We start from the raw sequence: 14,007 nt of genomic DNA on the forward strand, positions 1-14,007 counted from the left end.
TTCCTTGATTTCTCTTTCTGTTGCTTCATTATTGGTGTTTAGAAATGCAACCAATTTATGTGCATTGGTTTTATATTCTGTGACTTTGCTGAATTCATGGATCAGTTCTAGCATGTTTTTGGTGGAATCTTTTGGGTTTTCCATATAGAGAATCATGTCATCTGTGAAGAGTGAAAGTCTGACTTCCTCCTTGCCAATTTGTATGCCTTTTATTTATTTGTACTGTCTTATAGCTGAGACTAAGACTTCCAATACTATGTTGAATAACAGTGGCAAAAGTGGACATCCCTGTCATGTTCCTGACCTTAGAGGGTAAGTTCTCAGTTTTTCCCCATTGAGGATGATATTAGCAATGGGTCTTTCATATATGGTTTTTATGATCTTAAGGTATGATCCTTGTACCCTACTTTCTTGAGGGTTTTTATCAAGAAAGGATAATGCATTTGGTCAGATGCTTTCTCTGCATCTATTGAGAGAATCATATGGTTCTTGTCCTTTCTTTTATTGATGTGATGTATCACATTGATTATTTTACAGCTATCAAACCAGCGCTACATCCTAGGTATAATCCCACTTGGTCTGTGAATAATTCTTTGAATGTATTGTTGGATCTGGTTGGCTATTATCTTGTTGAGGATTTTTGCATCCATGTTCATCAGGGAAATTGATCTGTAGTTCTCCTTTTCAGTGGGATCTTTGTCTGGTTTTGGAATCAAGGTAATGCTGGCTTCATAGAAAGAGTTTGGAAGTTTTCCTTCCATTTCTATTTTTGGAACAGCTTCAAAAGAATAGGTGGTAACTCTTCTTTAAATGCTTGGTAGAATTGCCCTGGAAAGCCATCTGACCCTGGATTTTTGTTTTTTGGGAATTTTTTTATTATTAATTTGATTTCTTTACTGGTTATGGGTCTGTTCAAATTTTCTATTTATTCCTGTTTCAGTTTTGGTAGTTTATATGTTTCCAGGAATTTTTCCATTTTTTCTAGATTGCCCGTGTTACTGGCATATAATTGCTCATAATATTCTCTTATAATTGCTTTTATTTCTGCTGTGTTGGTTGTGATCTCTCCCCTTTCATTCTTGATTTTATTTATTTGGGTCCTTTCCTTTTTACTTTATGATCAAAATGGCTAGGGGTTTATCAACTTTGTTAATTCAAAGAAGCAGTTTCTGTTTTCATTGGTTTATTGTACTGTTTTCTGTTTTTGATAGCATTGATTTCTGCTCTAATCTTTATTATTTCCTGCTTTTGGCTGGTTTTGGGTTTTATTTGCTATTCTTTTTCCAGTTCTTTGAGGTGTAAGGTTAGGTTGTGTATCTGAGACCTTTATTCCTTCTTTAGGAAGGTCTGGATTGATATATACTTCCCTCTTTTTAAAATTTTTTTTAAAAAATATTTAATCTTGAAAGAGAGAGAGAGAGAGAAAGCAGGAGTGGGGGAGGGGCAGAGAGAGAGGGAGACACGGAATCGGAAGCAGGCTCCAGGCTCTGAGCTGTCAGGACAGAGTCTGATGTGGGGCTCAAACCCACAAACTGTGAGATCATGACCTGAGCTGAAGTCGGCCGCTTAACCAGCTGAGCCACCCAGGTGCCTCTATATACTTTCCTCTTATGACCCCCTTTGCTGTGTCCCAGAGGTTTTGGGCTGTGGTGTTATCATTTTCATTGGCCTCCATGCACTTTTTAACTTCCACTTTAACTTCTTGGTTAGCCCATTCATTGTTTACTAGGATGTTCTTTAGTCTACAAGTATTTGTTATCTTTCCAATTTTTTCATGTGGTTGATTGTGAGTTTCATAATATTGTGGTCTGAAAATATGCACGGTATGATCTTGGTTTTTTTTTTTGTTGTTGTTGTTGCTTGTTGAGGGCTGATTTGCATCCCAGTGTATGATCTATTTTGGAGAATGTTCCATGTGCACTCGAGGAAAATATGTATTCTGCTGCTTTGGGATGAAATGTTCTGAATATATCTGTTAAGTCCATCTGGTCCAGTGTGTCATTCAAAGCCATTGTTTCCTTAGTGATTTTCTGTTTAGATATTTGTCCATTGCTGTGAGTGGGGTGTTGACGTCTCCTACTATTAAGGCATTATTATCAATGAGTTTCTTTATGTTTGTAATTAATTGATTTATATATTTGGCTGCTTTCACATTGGGGTTATAGATGTTTACAATCGTTAGTTCCTCTTGGTGGATAAATCCCTTAATTATGATATAATGCCTTCTTCATCCTTTGTTACAGTCTTTATTTTAAAGTCTAGATTGTCTGATATAAGTATGGCTACCCTGGCTTTCTTTTGTCGACTATTAGCATGATAGATGGTTCTCCACTGCCTGTCTATCTGAAAGTGTTTTTAGGTCTCAAGTGGGTCTTTTATAAACAGCATATAGATGGATCTTGTTTTCTTATCTATTCTGTTACATGATGTCTATTGATTGGAGCATTTAGACCATTGATGTTTAGAGTGAGTACTGAAAGATATGAATTTATTGCCATTGTGTTGCCTGTAGAGTTGGAGTTTCTGGTGGTATTCTCTGGTCCTTTCTCATCTTTTTTGCTTTTGGAGTTTTGTTTTGTTTTCTGTTTTTTTCCTCACCTTAGAAAAATTTCTCGCAGGGCTAGTTTAGTGGTCACAAACTCCTTTAGTTTTTGTTTGCCTGGGTAACTTTTAATCTCTCCTATTTTGAATGACAGCCTTTCTGGATAAAGAATTCTTGGCTTCATAATCTTCTGATTCAGTACATTGAATATGTCCTGGAACTGCTTTCTGGCTTGCCAAGTTTCTGTGGATAGGTCTGCTGCAAACCTGATCTGTCTTCCTTGTAGGTTAAGGACTTTTTTCCCCTTGCTGCTTCATGAATTCTTTCCTTGTCTGTGTATTTTGTGAATTTGACTATGATATGCGCATTGATGGCCAATTTTTGTTGAATATAAAGGGAGTTCTCTGTGCTTCCTGAATTTTGATGTCTGTGTCTTTCCCCAGGTTAGGAAGGTTTTCTGCTATGATTTGCTCACATAAACCTTTTACTCCTTTTCCTCTCTTCATCTTCTGGGACCCCTATGATTCTGATGTTATTCTTTTTTAATGAGTCACTGGGTTCTCTAATTCTTATTCGTGCTCTTTTTGCCTTGGTTTCCCTCTTTTTTTCTACTTCATTATTCTCCATAAGTTTTTCCTCTATGTCACTGATTTGCTGCTCTGCTTCATGCATCTTTGCTGCTGTGGCATCTATTGGAGATTGCAGCTCAGTTATAGCATTTTAATTTCATCCTGACTAGCTTTTACTTCTTTTCTATCCACAGAAAGGGATTCTAATCTATTTTCAACCCCAGCTAGAGTCCTTAAGATCATGGTTCTAAATTCTTGTTCAGACATCTAGCTTGTATCTATGTTGAATAAGTTTCTGGCTGTCATTTCTTCCTGTTCATTCTTTTGGGGTGAATTCCTTTGTTTTGTCATTTTGGAGGAAGAAAAATAATAAATTAAAAAATTAAAATTAGGGGTGTCTGGGTGGCTCAGTTGGTTGAGTGTCTGACTTTGGCTCAAGTCATGATCTCATGGTTCATGGGTTCAGGCCCCGTGTTGGGCTCTGTGCTGACAGCCCGCTCAGAGCCTGGAGCCTGTTTCAGATTCTGTATCTCCCTCTCTCTGACCCTTCCTTGCTCATGCTCTCTCTCTCTCTCAAAAATAAATAAAACATTAATTTTTTTAAATTAAAAAAATTAAAATTTAAAAAAGCCCAAAAAAATTAAATAGAGGTTGCCAGATTATGGGTGTTTTGGGTCTGGTTGTTGAAAGAAGGTTGATAGAATAGAGGAAAAAGGGAAGGAAAATAAAAGAAAAAAACAAAGGAAAATGTTTGAAAATTTTAAAAAATTAATACAATAAAATAGAATAAAATAAAATATGAAAGCAAAATAGAGTAAAAATTTACCAAAAAAAGTAAAAAATATTTTAAAAATTTAAAAAGCAGCCTTCTACATTTTAGGATTAGAAATACATGTAAGCACTTTAACTAGTATAAACCACTACAAAATGGAGACCAAAACAAAACAAAAAACAAAGAACAGTGTCAGACACCAGTGTCAATTTCCTTGAGATTATGTAGTATTTATATATAATCCTGCATAAGATGAGTTGGATGACAGTGTTTTTTAAAAGTTACCTATTTAATGACTGAGGTCTGTATTGTTCAAGAATGTCATCTATAGGGTCATTGATGATGTATGATTTTGTGCATTTATCCAAAATATGCTTATCAAAATTGGAAATCTACAGCTAAGAGTTGTATTTGAAAAGACGTTAACATTTGTTTGTTTGTTTGTTCATTTATTTAGAAGGAGAAAATTCCAAGCAGGCTTTGTGCTGTCAGCATAGAGCCCAACACGGGGCTTGAACCCCTGAACCATGAGTTCATGACCTGAGCTGAAATCAGGAGTTGGATGCTTAACTGACTGAGCTATGAGGTGCCACCTATATTTGAAAAGACTTTAAAAAGAAAACCCACATATTTGAGTGAACGCATATTTCCATTGAGGAGAGAAGTCAGAAAACCAGAAAGTGAGGATAACCCATGAAGAAAATTAATATACTCTGGGGGCGCCTGGGTGGCCCAGTTGGTTACTCAGGTCATGACCTCATGGTTTGTGGGTTTGGGCCCCGTGTCGGGCTCTGTGCTGATAGCCAGTTCAGAGCCTGGAGCCTGTTTCAGATTCTGTATCTCCCTCTCTCTCTGCCCCTCCTCTGCTCATGCTGTCTCTCTCTCTCTCTCAGAAATAAATAAAAAAACATTAAAAAATTAATACACTCTGAAAAGCTTTCTGGTTATAAATATTTGACTTTAATTTAGAATGTCAAAATGTAGTTCTAGTAATTAAACACAGTTTATCAATATTCTAAAGAGAATTTCTTGCACTGATTTGAATAGGTTGCTTCTAAGTGTTCTTTAATTAGAATATTTTTTTTCCTTAGAGAAGAATGCTTCTTATTCAATATGTTTCTTTAAAAGAGTATTTTATGGTGATTATGGATTTATCATTTTTCTATAAGTGTTCTTGATCCTCTAACATTTTTCAGCTGAGTATCTTTATAGTGTGTATAGAAAGAGGTGAGGGTGCCCGGATGGCTCAGTTGTTTGAGCAGCTGACTTGATTTCTGCTCAGATCATGGTCTCAGGGTCGTGAGATGGAGCCCTGGATTCTCAATCCCCCTCCCTCTGCCCCTCTCCTCCACTCGCTCTCTCTAAAATTAAAAAAGGAGGGGGGAATAACAGAGAAACGAATGAGGAAACAGTTCTAAGACAATTGGATTTGAGACACAGAAATATTGCTGAAGGTACTGGAGTGTATGATCCTAAGTGTGATTATTTTCCTTGTGAATTGTTTGAATATACAATATGGACACAGTGCTGAGTGCCCATTGACTTGTTTCCTTTCTCCAACCCTCTTTTCCTTTTCAAAAGATGTCCAAGCTACATAGAACCACAAAATCTAACAAGGGTTTCAGAATTCATCCTCACGGGACTCTCAGGTGATCTAGAACTGCAGCCCCTTCTCTTTGGGCTGTTCCTGTCCACGTACCTGGTCAGTGTGCTCGGGAACCTGCTCATCATCCTGGCCGTCAGCTCTGACCCTCACCTCCACACCCCCATGTACTTCTTCCTCTCCAACCTGTCCTTGGCTGACATCGGTTTCACCTCTACTACCATCCCCAAGATGATCGTGGACATCCAAACTCAGAGCAGAGGCATCTCCTATGTGGGCTGCCTGACTCAGATGTCTTTTTTTATGCTTTTTGGATGTTTGGATAGTCTCCTCCTGGCTGTGATGGCATATGACAGGTTTGTGGCCATCTGCCACCCCCTGTGCTACTTGGTCATCATGAACCCTCGCCTCTGTGGCTTGTTGGTTTTGGCATCACTTTTCATCAGCGTTTTGGTCTCTCAGATGCACAATTCGATCGTGTTACAACTTACCTACTTCAAGGATGTGGAAATTTCTCATTTCTTCTGTGACCCGTCTCAGCTCCTCAACCTTGCCTGTTCTGACACTTTCTCCAATAACGTAGTCATGTATTCTGTTGGTGCCATCTCTGGGTTCCTCCCCATCTCAGGGATCTTTTTCTCTTACTATAAAATTGTTTCTTCCATTCTGAGAGTCCCATCAACAGGCGGGAAGTACAAAGCGTTCTCCACCTGTAGCTCTCACCTGTCAGTTGTTTGCTTATTTTATGGAACAGGACTCGGGGTGTATCTCAGTTCAGCTGTGTCAACATCTCCCAGGAATGGTGCAGTGGCCTCAGTGGTGTATACTGTGGTCACCCCCATGCTCAACCCTTTCATTTACAGTCTGAGGAACAGGGAAATCCATAGGGCCATGCAGAGGCTCTTCAGGAAAATAATCTAATCTCAGTGCTGTGCTGTCCATTTGGAGTGTAGGTAGGACAATGCAGCAAAACTCACCTAGACCTGCAAACCTACCTCTATCACTACATCATTTTTTAGCTGTCATGGTTTTCACCCACTCTTTGCTGAACATTTCCATATTGCTTTTTTTCATATGTTTTCAGTGGGACAAAGGAAGTATTCTGGGGTCTTTTGTATATAATAATCATTGCATGATTGAATCCTATTATATCTGTGGAGACTCTGTGCTTTATCACTGGTGATCCAAGCATCCTAGAAAGATGAACGTTTCTCTTTTTATACATTTAAATCACATTTCCCCCATAGTTCTTGTGTATTTTCCATACAAATTTCTCATTTATCCAATCAGTTTATGCAGGTTACGTCGTAGGATTCACGTCACTGATTATCAAACTTGGTATTCATTCATTGATTTTTTCTTTCTTTCATTTATATTCAAGTATAATTAACACACAGTGTTATATTAGTTTCAGGTGTACATTATAATGATTCAACAATTCATACATTACTCAGTGCTCATTGTGATAAGTGTACTCTTTTTTTTTAATGTTTTTTATTTATTTCTAGGAGAGAGAGAGAGAAAGAGAGAGAGAGACAGCGTGAGCAGGGGAGGGTCAGAGAGAGAGGGAGTCATAGACTGAAACAGGCTCCAGTATCTGAGCTGGCAGTCAGCACAGAGCCCGACGTGGGGCTTGAACCCATGAACCGCGAGATCATGACCTAAGTGAAAGTCGGATGCTTAACCGACTAAGCCACCCAGGCGCCCCGTGATAAGTGTACTCTTAATCCCCTTTATATATTTCACTCATCCTCTCACCCACCCCTCCTCTGGCAATCACCAGTCTGTTTTCTGTATTTAGAAGTCTGTTTTCTTGTTCATGTTTTTGTTTGTTTTTTTTTTGTTCATTTGTTTTGTTTCTTAAATTCTATATATGGATGAAATCATATGGTTTTTGTTTTTCTCTGACTGACTTAATTCACTTAACATTAAGTCCCGTAGGTCCATCCATGTGGTTGGAAACAGCAAGATTTCATTGCCTTTTTATGGCTGAATAATATTCCATTGTATATAAATACACCACATCTTCTTTATCCATTCATCTGTTTATGGACACTTGAGTTGCTTCCACATCTTGGTTATTTCAAATAATACTGCAACAAATAGAAGGTGCAAATATCTTTTTAAAAATTAACTTAAATTCAAGCTAGTCAACATATAGTGAAATATTGGTTTCAGGAGTAGAATTTAGTGATTCATTACTTACATATAACACCCAGTGCTCATCCCAACAAGTGCCCTCCTTAATGCCCATCACCCATCTAGTCCATCCTCCCTGCCCCACTTTCCCTCAAGCAACTCTCAGTTTATTCTCTGGATTTAAGAATCTCTTATGGTTTGCCCCCCTCTCTGTTTTTATCTTATTTTATTTTTCATTCCCTTCCCCTATGTTAGTCTCTTTTGTTTCTTAAATTCCACACATGAGTGAAATCATATGATATTTGTCTCTCTCTGACTTTTTGCTTTAACATAATACACTCTATTTCAACCCACATTGTTGCAAATGGCAAGATTTCATTCTAATTGATCGCCAAGCAATTTTCTATTGTTTATATATACCATACCTTCTTTATGCATTCATCAGTCAATGGATATTTGAGGTTTTTCCATAATTTGGCTATTGTTGATAGTACTGCTATACACTGGGGTGCCTCTGCCCCTTTGAATCCACGTTTTTGTATCCTTTGGATAAATACCTAGTAGTGCAATTGCTAGATTGTGGGGTAGCTCTATTTTAATTTTTTGAGGGACCTCCACACTGTTTTCCAGAGTAGCTGTACCAGGTTGCATTTCCACCAACAGTGCAAAAGTGTTCCCCTTTCTCCACATCCTCACCCAGATCTGTTGTTCCCTGCATTGTTAATTTTAACCATTCTGAAAGGTGTGAGGTATCTCATTGTGGTTTTGATATATATTTAGGTGTGCAAATATCTTTTCAAATTAGTGTTTTCATTTTCTTTGGGTAAATACCCAGTAGTAGAATTACTGGATCATATGGTAATTCTATTTTTAGATTACGGTTTTCCACAGTGACTGTTCCAATTTGCATTCCCACAAACAGTACAGGAGGTTTCCTTATTCTCTATGTCTTCAACAATATTTGTTACTTCTTATGTTTTTTATTTTAGTCATTCTGACAGGTATGACATAATTTGCATTTCTCTGATGATTAGTGATGTTCAGCATATTTTCATATGTTTGTTGGCCATCTTATGTCTTCTTTGGAAAAATGCCCATTTTTAATTGAATTTTTTGTTTTTTGTTTTTGTTAAGTTGTATAATTTCATTACATATTTTGGAAGTTGACCCCTTTACTGGATATATAATGTCCTCTATACTCATTTTGGCAATGATTTTAATATTTCATCTCCTCTACCCACTATGTTGACTTCAGTTAAATAATATTTTTGCTAATGCCCAAATATTAAAAGGCCCCTATACTCACCTTCTTCTCCAATACACTTCTACCTACTTACCATTTGTTCACTACTCATCACGGGAGTGGGAATTGGAAACTGGAAAAGAAGAAAGCATATGTCACATTTTACTGCACAAACATAAAGCCTTTGGTTTTCCTCTTCTATGTCCTATAAATTATCTTTATAATGACCCTAGTATCCTATCCCCCCTACTAATGTCTTTATACACCCTACTCTGAAATAACTTCAGTTTAATAATACAGTTTTTCTACGGACTAACTATGCTAAATGCCTTAACACCCCACCTCTCTCTCTCGTATCTACCTCTACATATCTATCATGTGTTCTCCCACATGTCATTTATCCACACACAGGTAAATAGCATCCTTTCCTATATCCAATTTGATTGAGTATACACTAAAGTTTTCTTCATATCACTTAATGACAAACTAATCTCCATATTCCTTAGCAGAGAGATCTCTCAGTCAGGAAGAATGCATAGATAGGATTTAGAAGGTTACATCATCCTACAATCCACATACATCTCACTTTATCCACAAAAAAAAAAAAAGATAAGCCAAAACCACAGTTTACTTATGTCTTTAAGAGCTGAGAACGCACAGAAATCTAAAGAAAATATATTCTAGAGTGAGTTGATTCCTCTCTAGTTAGCAGAAATCAGAACTGCTGGGGACATTTTTTAAATTTGGCCATGGAAGAGCTCCAAATTGGCTTAATGGTGGTGAGGTGCTCTTGTGGGGTAACAGAAACCAGGGAATCTACTTGAGACAGCGTGACCAGAAGCAGTAAAGTGGGGTCTGTGGAAGTACCCAATGGAGAGGACGTTCTACCCATTTGCCAGTTTGTCCCCTAGGAATTTTTGTTGGAACTATACTGGAAAGCAGGCAGATATGACACGAGTTTTGAAGTGTTTGGAGCACAAAGTTCTTATAGAGAATGAGACTTGTGTGATGGACAGTACCTGAGATGTTTCCAATGATCCCCAACTCCTGGTTTTCTGGCTCTTGTCTATTTCCCTCCCACTGAGTGTGAAATAGACATACTGACTTGCTTCCAACAATGAGAATGTGGAAGAAATGTTGGGAAGTCACTTCTGGGAATAGAGTGAAAAAAAGAGTCTGGGAGTGCCTGGGTGGCTCAGTCAGCTAAGCATCCGATTTCGGCTCAGGTCATGATCTCACGGTTCATGGGTTTGAGCCCCACGTTGGGCTCTGTGCTGACAGCTAGCTCAGAGCCTGGAGTCTGCTTCGGATTCTGTGTCTCCCTCTCTCTCTGACCCTCCCCTGCTCACGCTGTCTCTCTATCTCTCTCTCTCAGAAATAAATAAAACATTAAAAAAAAGAAAAGAAAAAAGATTCTGGCTTTCTTCCTACCGCATCTCTCTCACTCTGATCATGTTGATGGAAGCCAATTGCCACATTTTGAGCTGCCCCATCAAGAGACCTGAGTGTCAAGGAACTGAGGGAATTCCCTAATAGCCTTCAAACACCTGAATCCTATCAACAGCCCCATGAGTGAGCTTGTATGTGAGCTTCTGCCAGTCAAGCCTTGAGATGATAACAGCCTTGGCCAACACGTTAATTGTAACATTATGAGAGGCCCTCTAAAGTATTTAAGTACAACATCAGTTACCAAATGAATATGTAAGAATCAATAGTGTTCTAATGTTATCAATGTAACTCAATTAGAGAAAAAAAAACAGAACTAAAGTCTCATTTAAATTAGTCAAAAAATAAAAATAACCCTGTGAATCTCCAATACATATAATGACACCCTGGGGTACCTGGGTGGCTCAGTTGGTTAAGCGACCCACTCTTGATCTCAGCTCAGGTCATGATCTCACAGTTTGTGAATTCAAGCACCACATTGGGCTCTGTGCTGATGGTAAGGAACCTGCTTGGGATTCAGTCTCTCCTTTCTGCTCCTCCCCTGCTTGTGCACATTCTCTCTCTCTCTCTCAAAATAAATAAATAAACTTAAAAAAAATAAAATACCAACCCAAGCGAGAGCTAAAAAATGAAAATAAGTTATGTTTAGAGACAACTATTGGCTGAGAAAATGGAAATAGTATCACATACTGTGTATAGAAGATGTAATTCTGCCTAGATTTCATGATACATATATAATGAATTTACAGATATAAAAATCTCATATTGAGTGATTCAATTGAAAATAAAGTCTGAATTTTATGTTAAGAGCCTACAACTTGGAAGTAAGAAGCAAGGAATAGAGCTGAACTTCTTCTGAGGAGAGGAAGGACCTAGAGACATTCATTTGTTTCCCTTTACTCTTCTATTAACATTAGCAAGTCCTTAGAGATTGGGACAACATGGACCAAGTAGCTAATTATAAGCTTTGTGTATTGAGCCTCCAAAGTCATACAATTGTAAATAATCAGCAGGTGCCTCCAGCTTTTTAGTTTAACAGTTCTAATACAGTGGCTCTGTACCTATGTCTCCTCCCTTTGTGGGCATCTGCCTGAGAAGGTCCCAGCCAAGTCTGTCTTCCTGCCCGTCCTGAGGAGGGACAGTGAGCCTTCATCATACTCTAGACAGGAGATCTGTACCCCTCCATCATGCTCCAGCAGAGATGCATCCCAGCCCAGTAAGTGCTGAAGGGGACAGCAATTGGAGGAGGGACCATCAGAAGCATTTTTTCCTCAACAACACAAACATGATGACACTTGATGTCAGAGACAGATGCGAGGGCATCAATATACAAATTTTCAGAAGAGAGCCCTGTGAAATTTATTTTCATGGTTCTGGTGGAGGTGTGAGAACTCTCATTAAGAGTTCTGGGGTGCCTGGGTGGGTCAGTCGGTTAAGCATCCGAATTCAGCTCAGGTCATGATCTTGTAGTTCGTGGGTTCAAGCCTCACAATGGGCTCTGTGCTGACAAGTCAGACCTGGACTCTGCTTCAGATTTTGTGTCTCCCTCTCTCTCTGCCCCTCCTTCACTGCACTGTTTTAANACAGACTCTGAAATAGGCTCCAGGCTCTGAGCTGGCAGTCAGCACAGAGCCCGACACGGGGCTCGAACCCACGAACCGCGAGATCATGACCTAAGCGAAATCAGACGCTTAACCGACTAAGCCACCCAGGCGCCCCTTCACTGCACTGTTTTAAATAAACATTAAAAAAAAAAAAAGAGTTCTGCTTCTACTCTCACAGGTTCTGGCTCTTGTTGACATCTTCCTCCCTGCTCCCCCCCCCCCGCCCACCAGCCTCAAATCAATCTTTCTAACCTTTTTCCTAAGCTACTCCGAAATGATAATGAAGCAGATTATAAGGAGGAGGATGACATTAGCCATTAACCGTAACATAGTGTACTTTTACTGGGGGCTTCCTAAGTGCCAGGCTCTTAGGTATGTATTTTATGTATCTTGTTTGGTTTCATCTGCATAAGGTGTCCCCAATTTTTTTTATAAAGCATACCCATTTTTATTTATGGGTCAAGGGCATGTGGGTAATTTTTAGATTCTTTTGGAGACTATTAAAAAAAACTATTTTACTTCACAAAATGTGTAGTTTTTTAAAGTTATGCAATTAAGAGGAGTTTCCAAGAGCTGTCCCAAATTATAAGTGCACACATTATTATTATTTTACATAAGGGGAAAGGAGCACAAAATTTTACGTAACTTTTACCAGGTCATAAGTTAGAAAGGGTTGGTGCCATGTTTGAATCTGAGCATGAGACTAGTGTTCTCGCCTGCCAACCCCCATGGTCATTTCACTTCCTTGTCCTGGCAGAGACTTCTTGCTCTTCCCTTGAGGGGTTTCTGGCAGACCATGGTTGGAGAGCAGTCAGCTTCCTGTGTCAATTATGGGAAGAATGGCTGAGGTCACAGACATTGATCTTAGAGAGTTGGCCCACAATTCTTCAGAGGAGCCTGAACTCTCGCTCTCCCTCTCTCCCCCTGTTCCTTGATTTGCCTTCAACTGTCTACTTCCTCTACCATTCTTACAATCAGTCAACTCAATCACAAAAGGAGACAAAGTCAGAGTCTTGGGGTCTATTTCTACTTAGGAAACTGACAGTGGTTAAAAGTGTCTCAGATGTACCTATAGTTAAAACCTCTGAATCTCTATTTAAAACTTTCAGAAATTTTAGAAACAAGGAAGTTCATGGGACTCAGGAAATGACCATTTAATTTTGATACCTGTCTGCTCCACTTATTATTACTGTGTTATGGGGCAAGTTCTTGGTATCTCTTAGAATTCAAGTTCTTAGAATTGTTGTCTAAGTTGATTCCTACTTAGTACAGCTCCACTGAAAAAGAAATAAAGGATGCCCTCTATGCAATAAGTATGTGATAAGTGCAATAAGTAAGGGCAAATTAAATTTTAGAATTTTTATTACTAATAATGATAAGGCTAATTGTCATGTCATTGGACTTAAATATCTGATGACCTGACATTATGATTTCTCTACAGTTCTAACAGTACATTTTACTTTTGTTTATACAAGTATATCTTTCACATATGGAGAAAAACAATTGAGTCTCATTTTTTTCTGAGTCCCCAGAGCCTATATCTTTTTGGCATAGGGGAGGCATCAAAATTGAAAAATCTCTGTTAAATGTAGGATAGACCTTTCCATTGTTCACAGAAACAAAGAAGAAACTATCTTCATAGTCATCAATGTTGGATGATTATGCACACTTAACTGAATTGTATTTTTCAAAATTTGAAGTCCACTAAAGCCAAGGATAGAAATTACATATTAAATGACTTTTAAAAGACAACCAACATCAAGTCATTGCTTACTTCTATGAAGGAGAGAAGAAAGAAAATCAAAGAGTAATAAAACTCATGAAGAAAACTAACCAAATATTTTCTGATTATGAATATTCAACTTTAATATATAAGACTACATATATTCTATATATAGAATCCATATTACACAGTCCTGCCTTTCATGGGATGTTTATAAATATTCTTTTTTTAAAAATTTTTTCTGTCTCAAATTTATATTCTGTTTCTTTTTTGTTTTACAAATAGTTTATTGTCACATTGGTTTCCATATAACTGTTTATAAATATTCTTTTATTTTATTTTATTTTTATTTTTTTATTTAAAAAA

At 38.0% G+C, this 14,007-nt stretch overlaps 2 protein-coding genes across 2 annotated transcripts in view; both read left to right on the plus strand.

Annotated features, from left to right (window-relative positions):
- The first annotated feature begins 1,816 nt into the window (after positions 1 to 1,816).
- LOC120226532 (putative gustatory receptor clone PTE01) lies at positions 1,817 to 6,407 on the plus strand. The gene is made up of 2 exons (XM_039224712.1): positions 1,817 to 1,823; positions 5,416 to 6,407. Exons 1-2 carry the CDS (start codon positions 1,817 to 1,819, stop codon positions 6,405 to 6,407), a joined length of 999 nt encoding a protein of 332 aa, XP_039080643.1.
- A 5,785-nt stretch (positions 6,408 to 12,192) lies between these two features.
- LOC120226533 (putative gustatory receptor clone PTE01) overlaps positions 12,193 to 14,007 on the plus strand; it is a 7,425-nt gene continuing 5,610 nt past the window's right edge. Inside the window, exons 1-2 of the mRNA XM_039224713.1 lie at positions 12,193 to 12,290; positions 13,511 to 13,554. Coding sequence (XP_039080644.1) covers positions 12,193 to 12,290; positions 13,511 to 13,554 — 142 coding nt within the window. The remainder of the gene's footprint in view (positions 12,291 to 13,510; positions 13,555 to 14,007) is intronic.

Source organism: Hyaena hyaena, unplaced genomic scaffold, assembly GCF_003009895.1.
Source record: "Hyaena hyaena isolate Hyena2069 unplaced genomic scaffold, ASM300989v1 scaffold_1778, whole genome shotgun sequence".
Taxonomy (NCBI): Eukaryota; Metazoa; Chordata; class Mammalia; order Carnivora; family Hyaenidae; genus Hyaena; species Hyaena hyaena.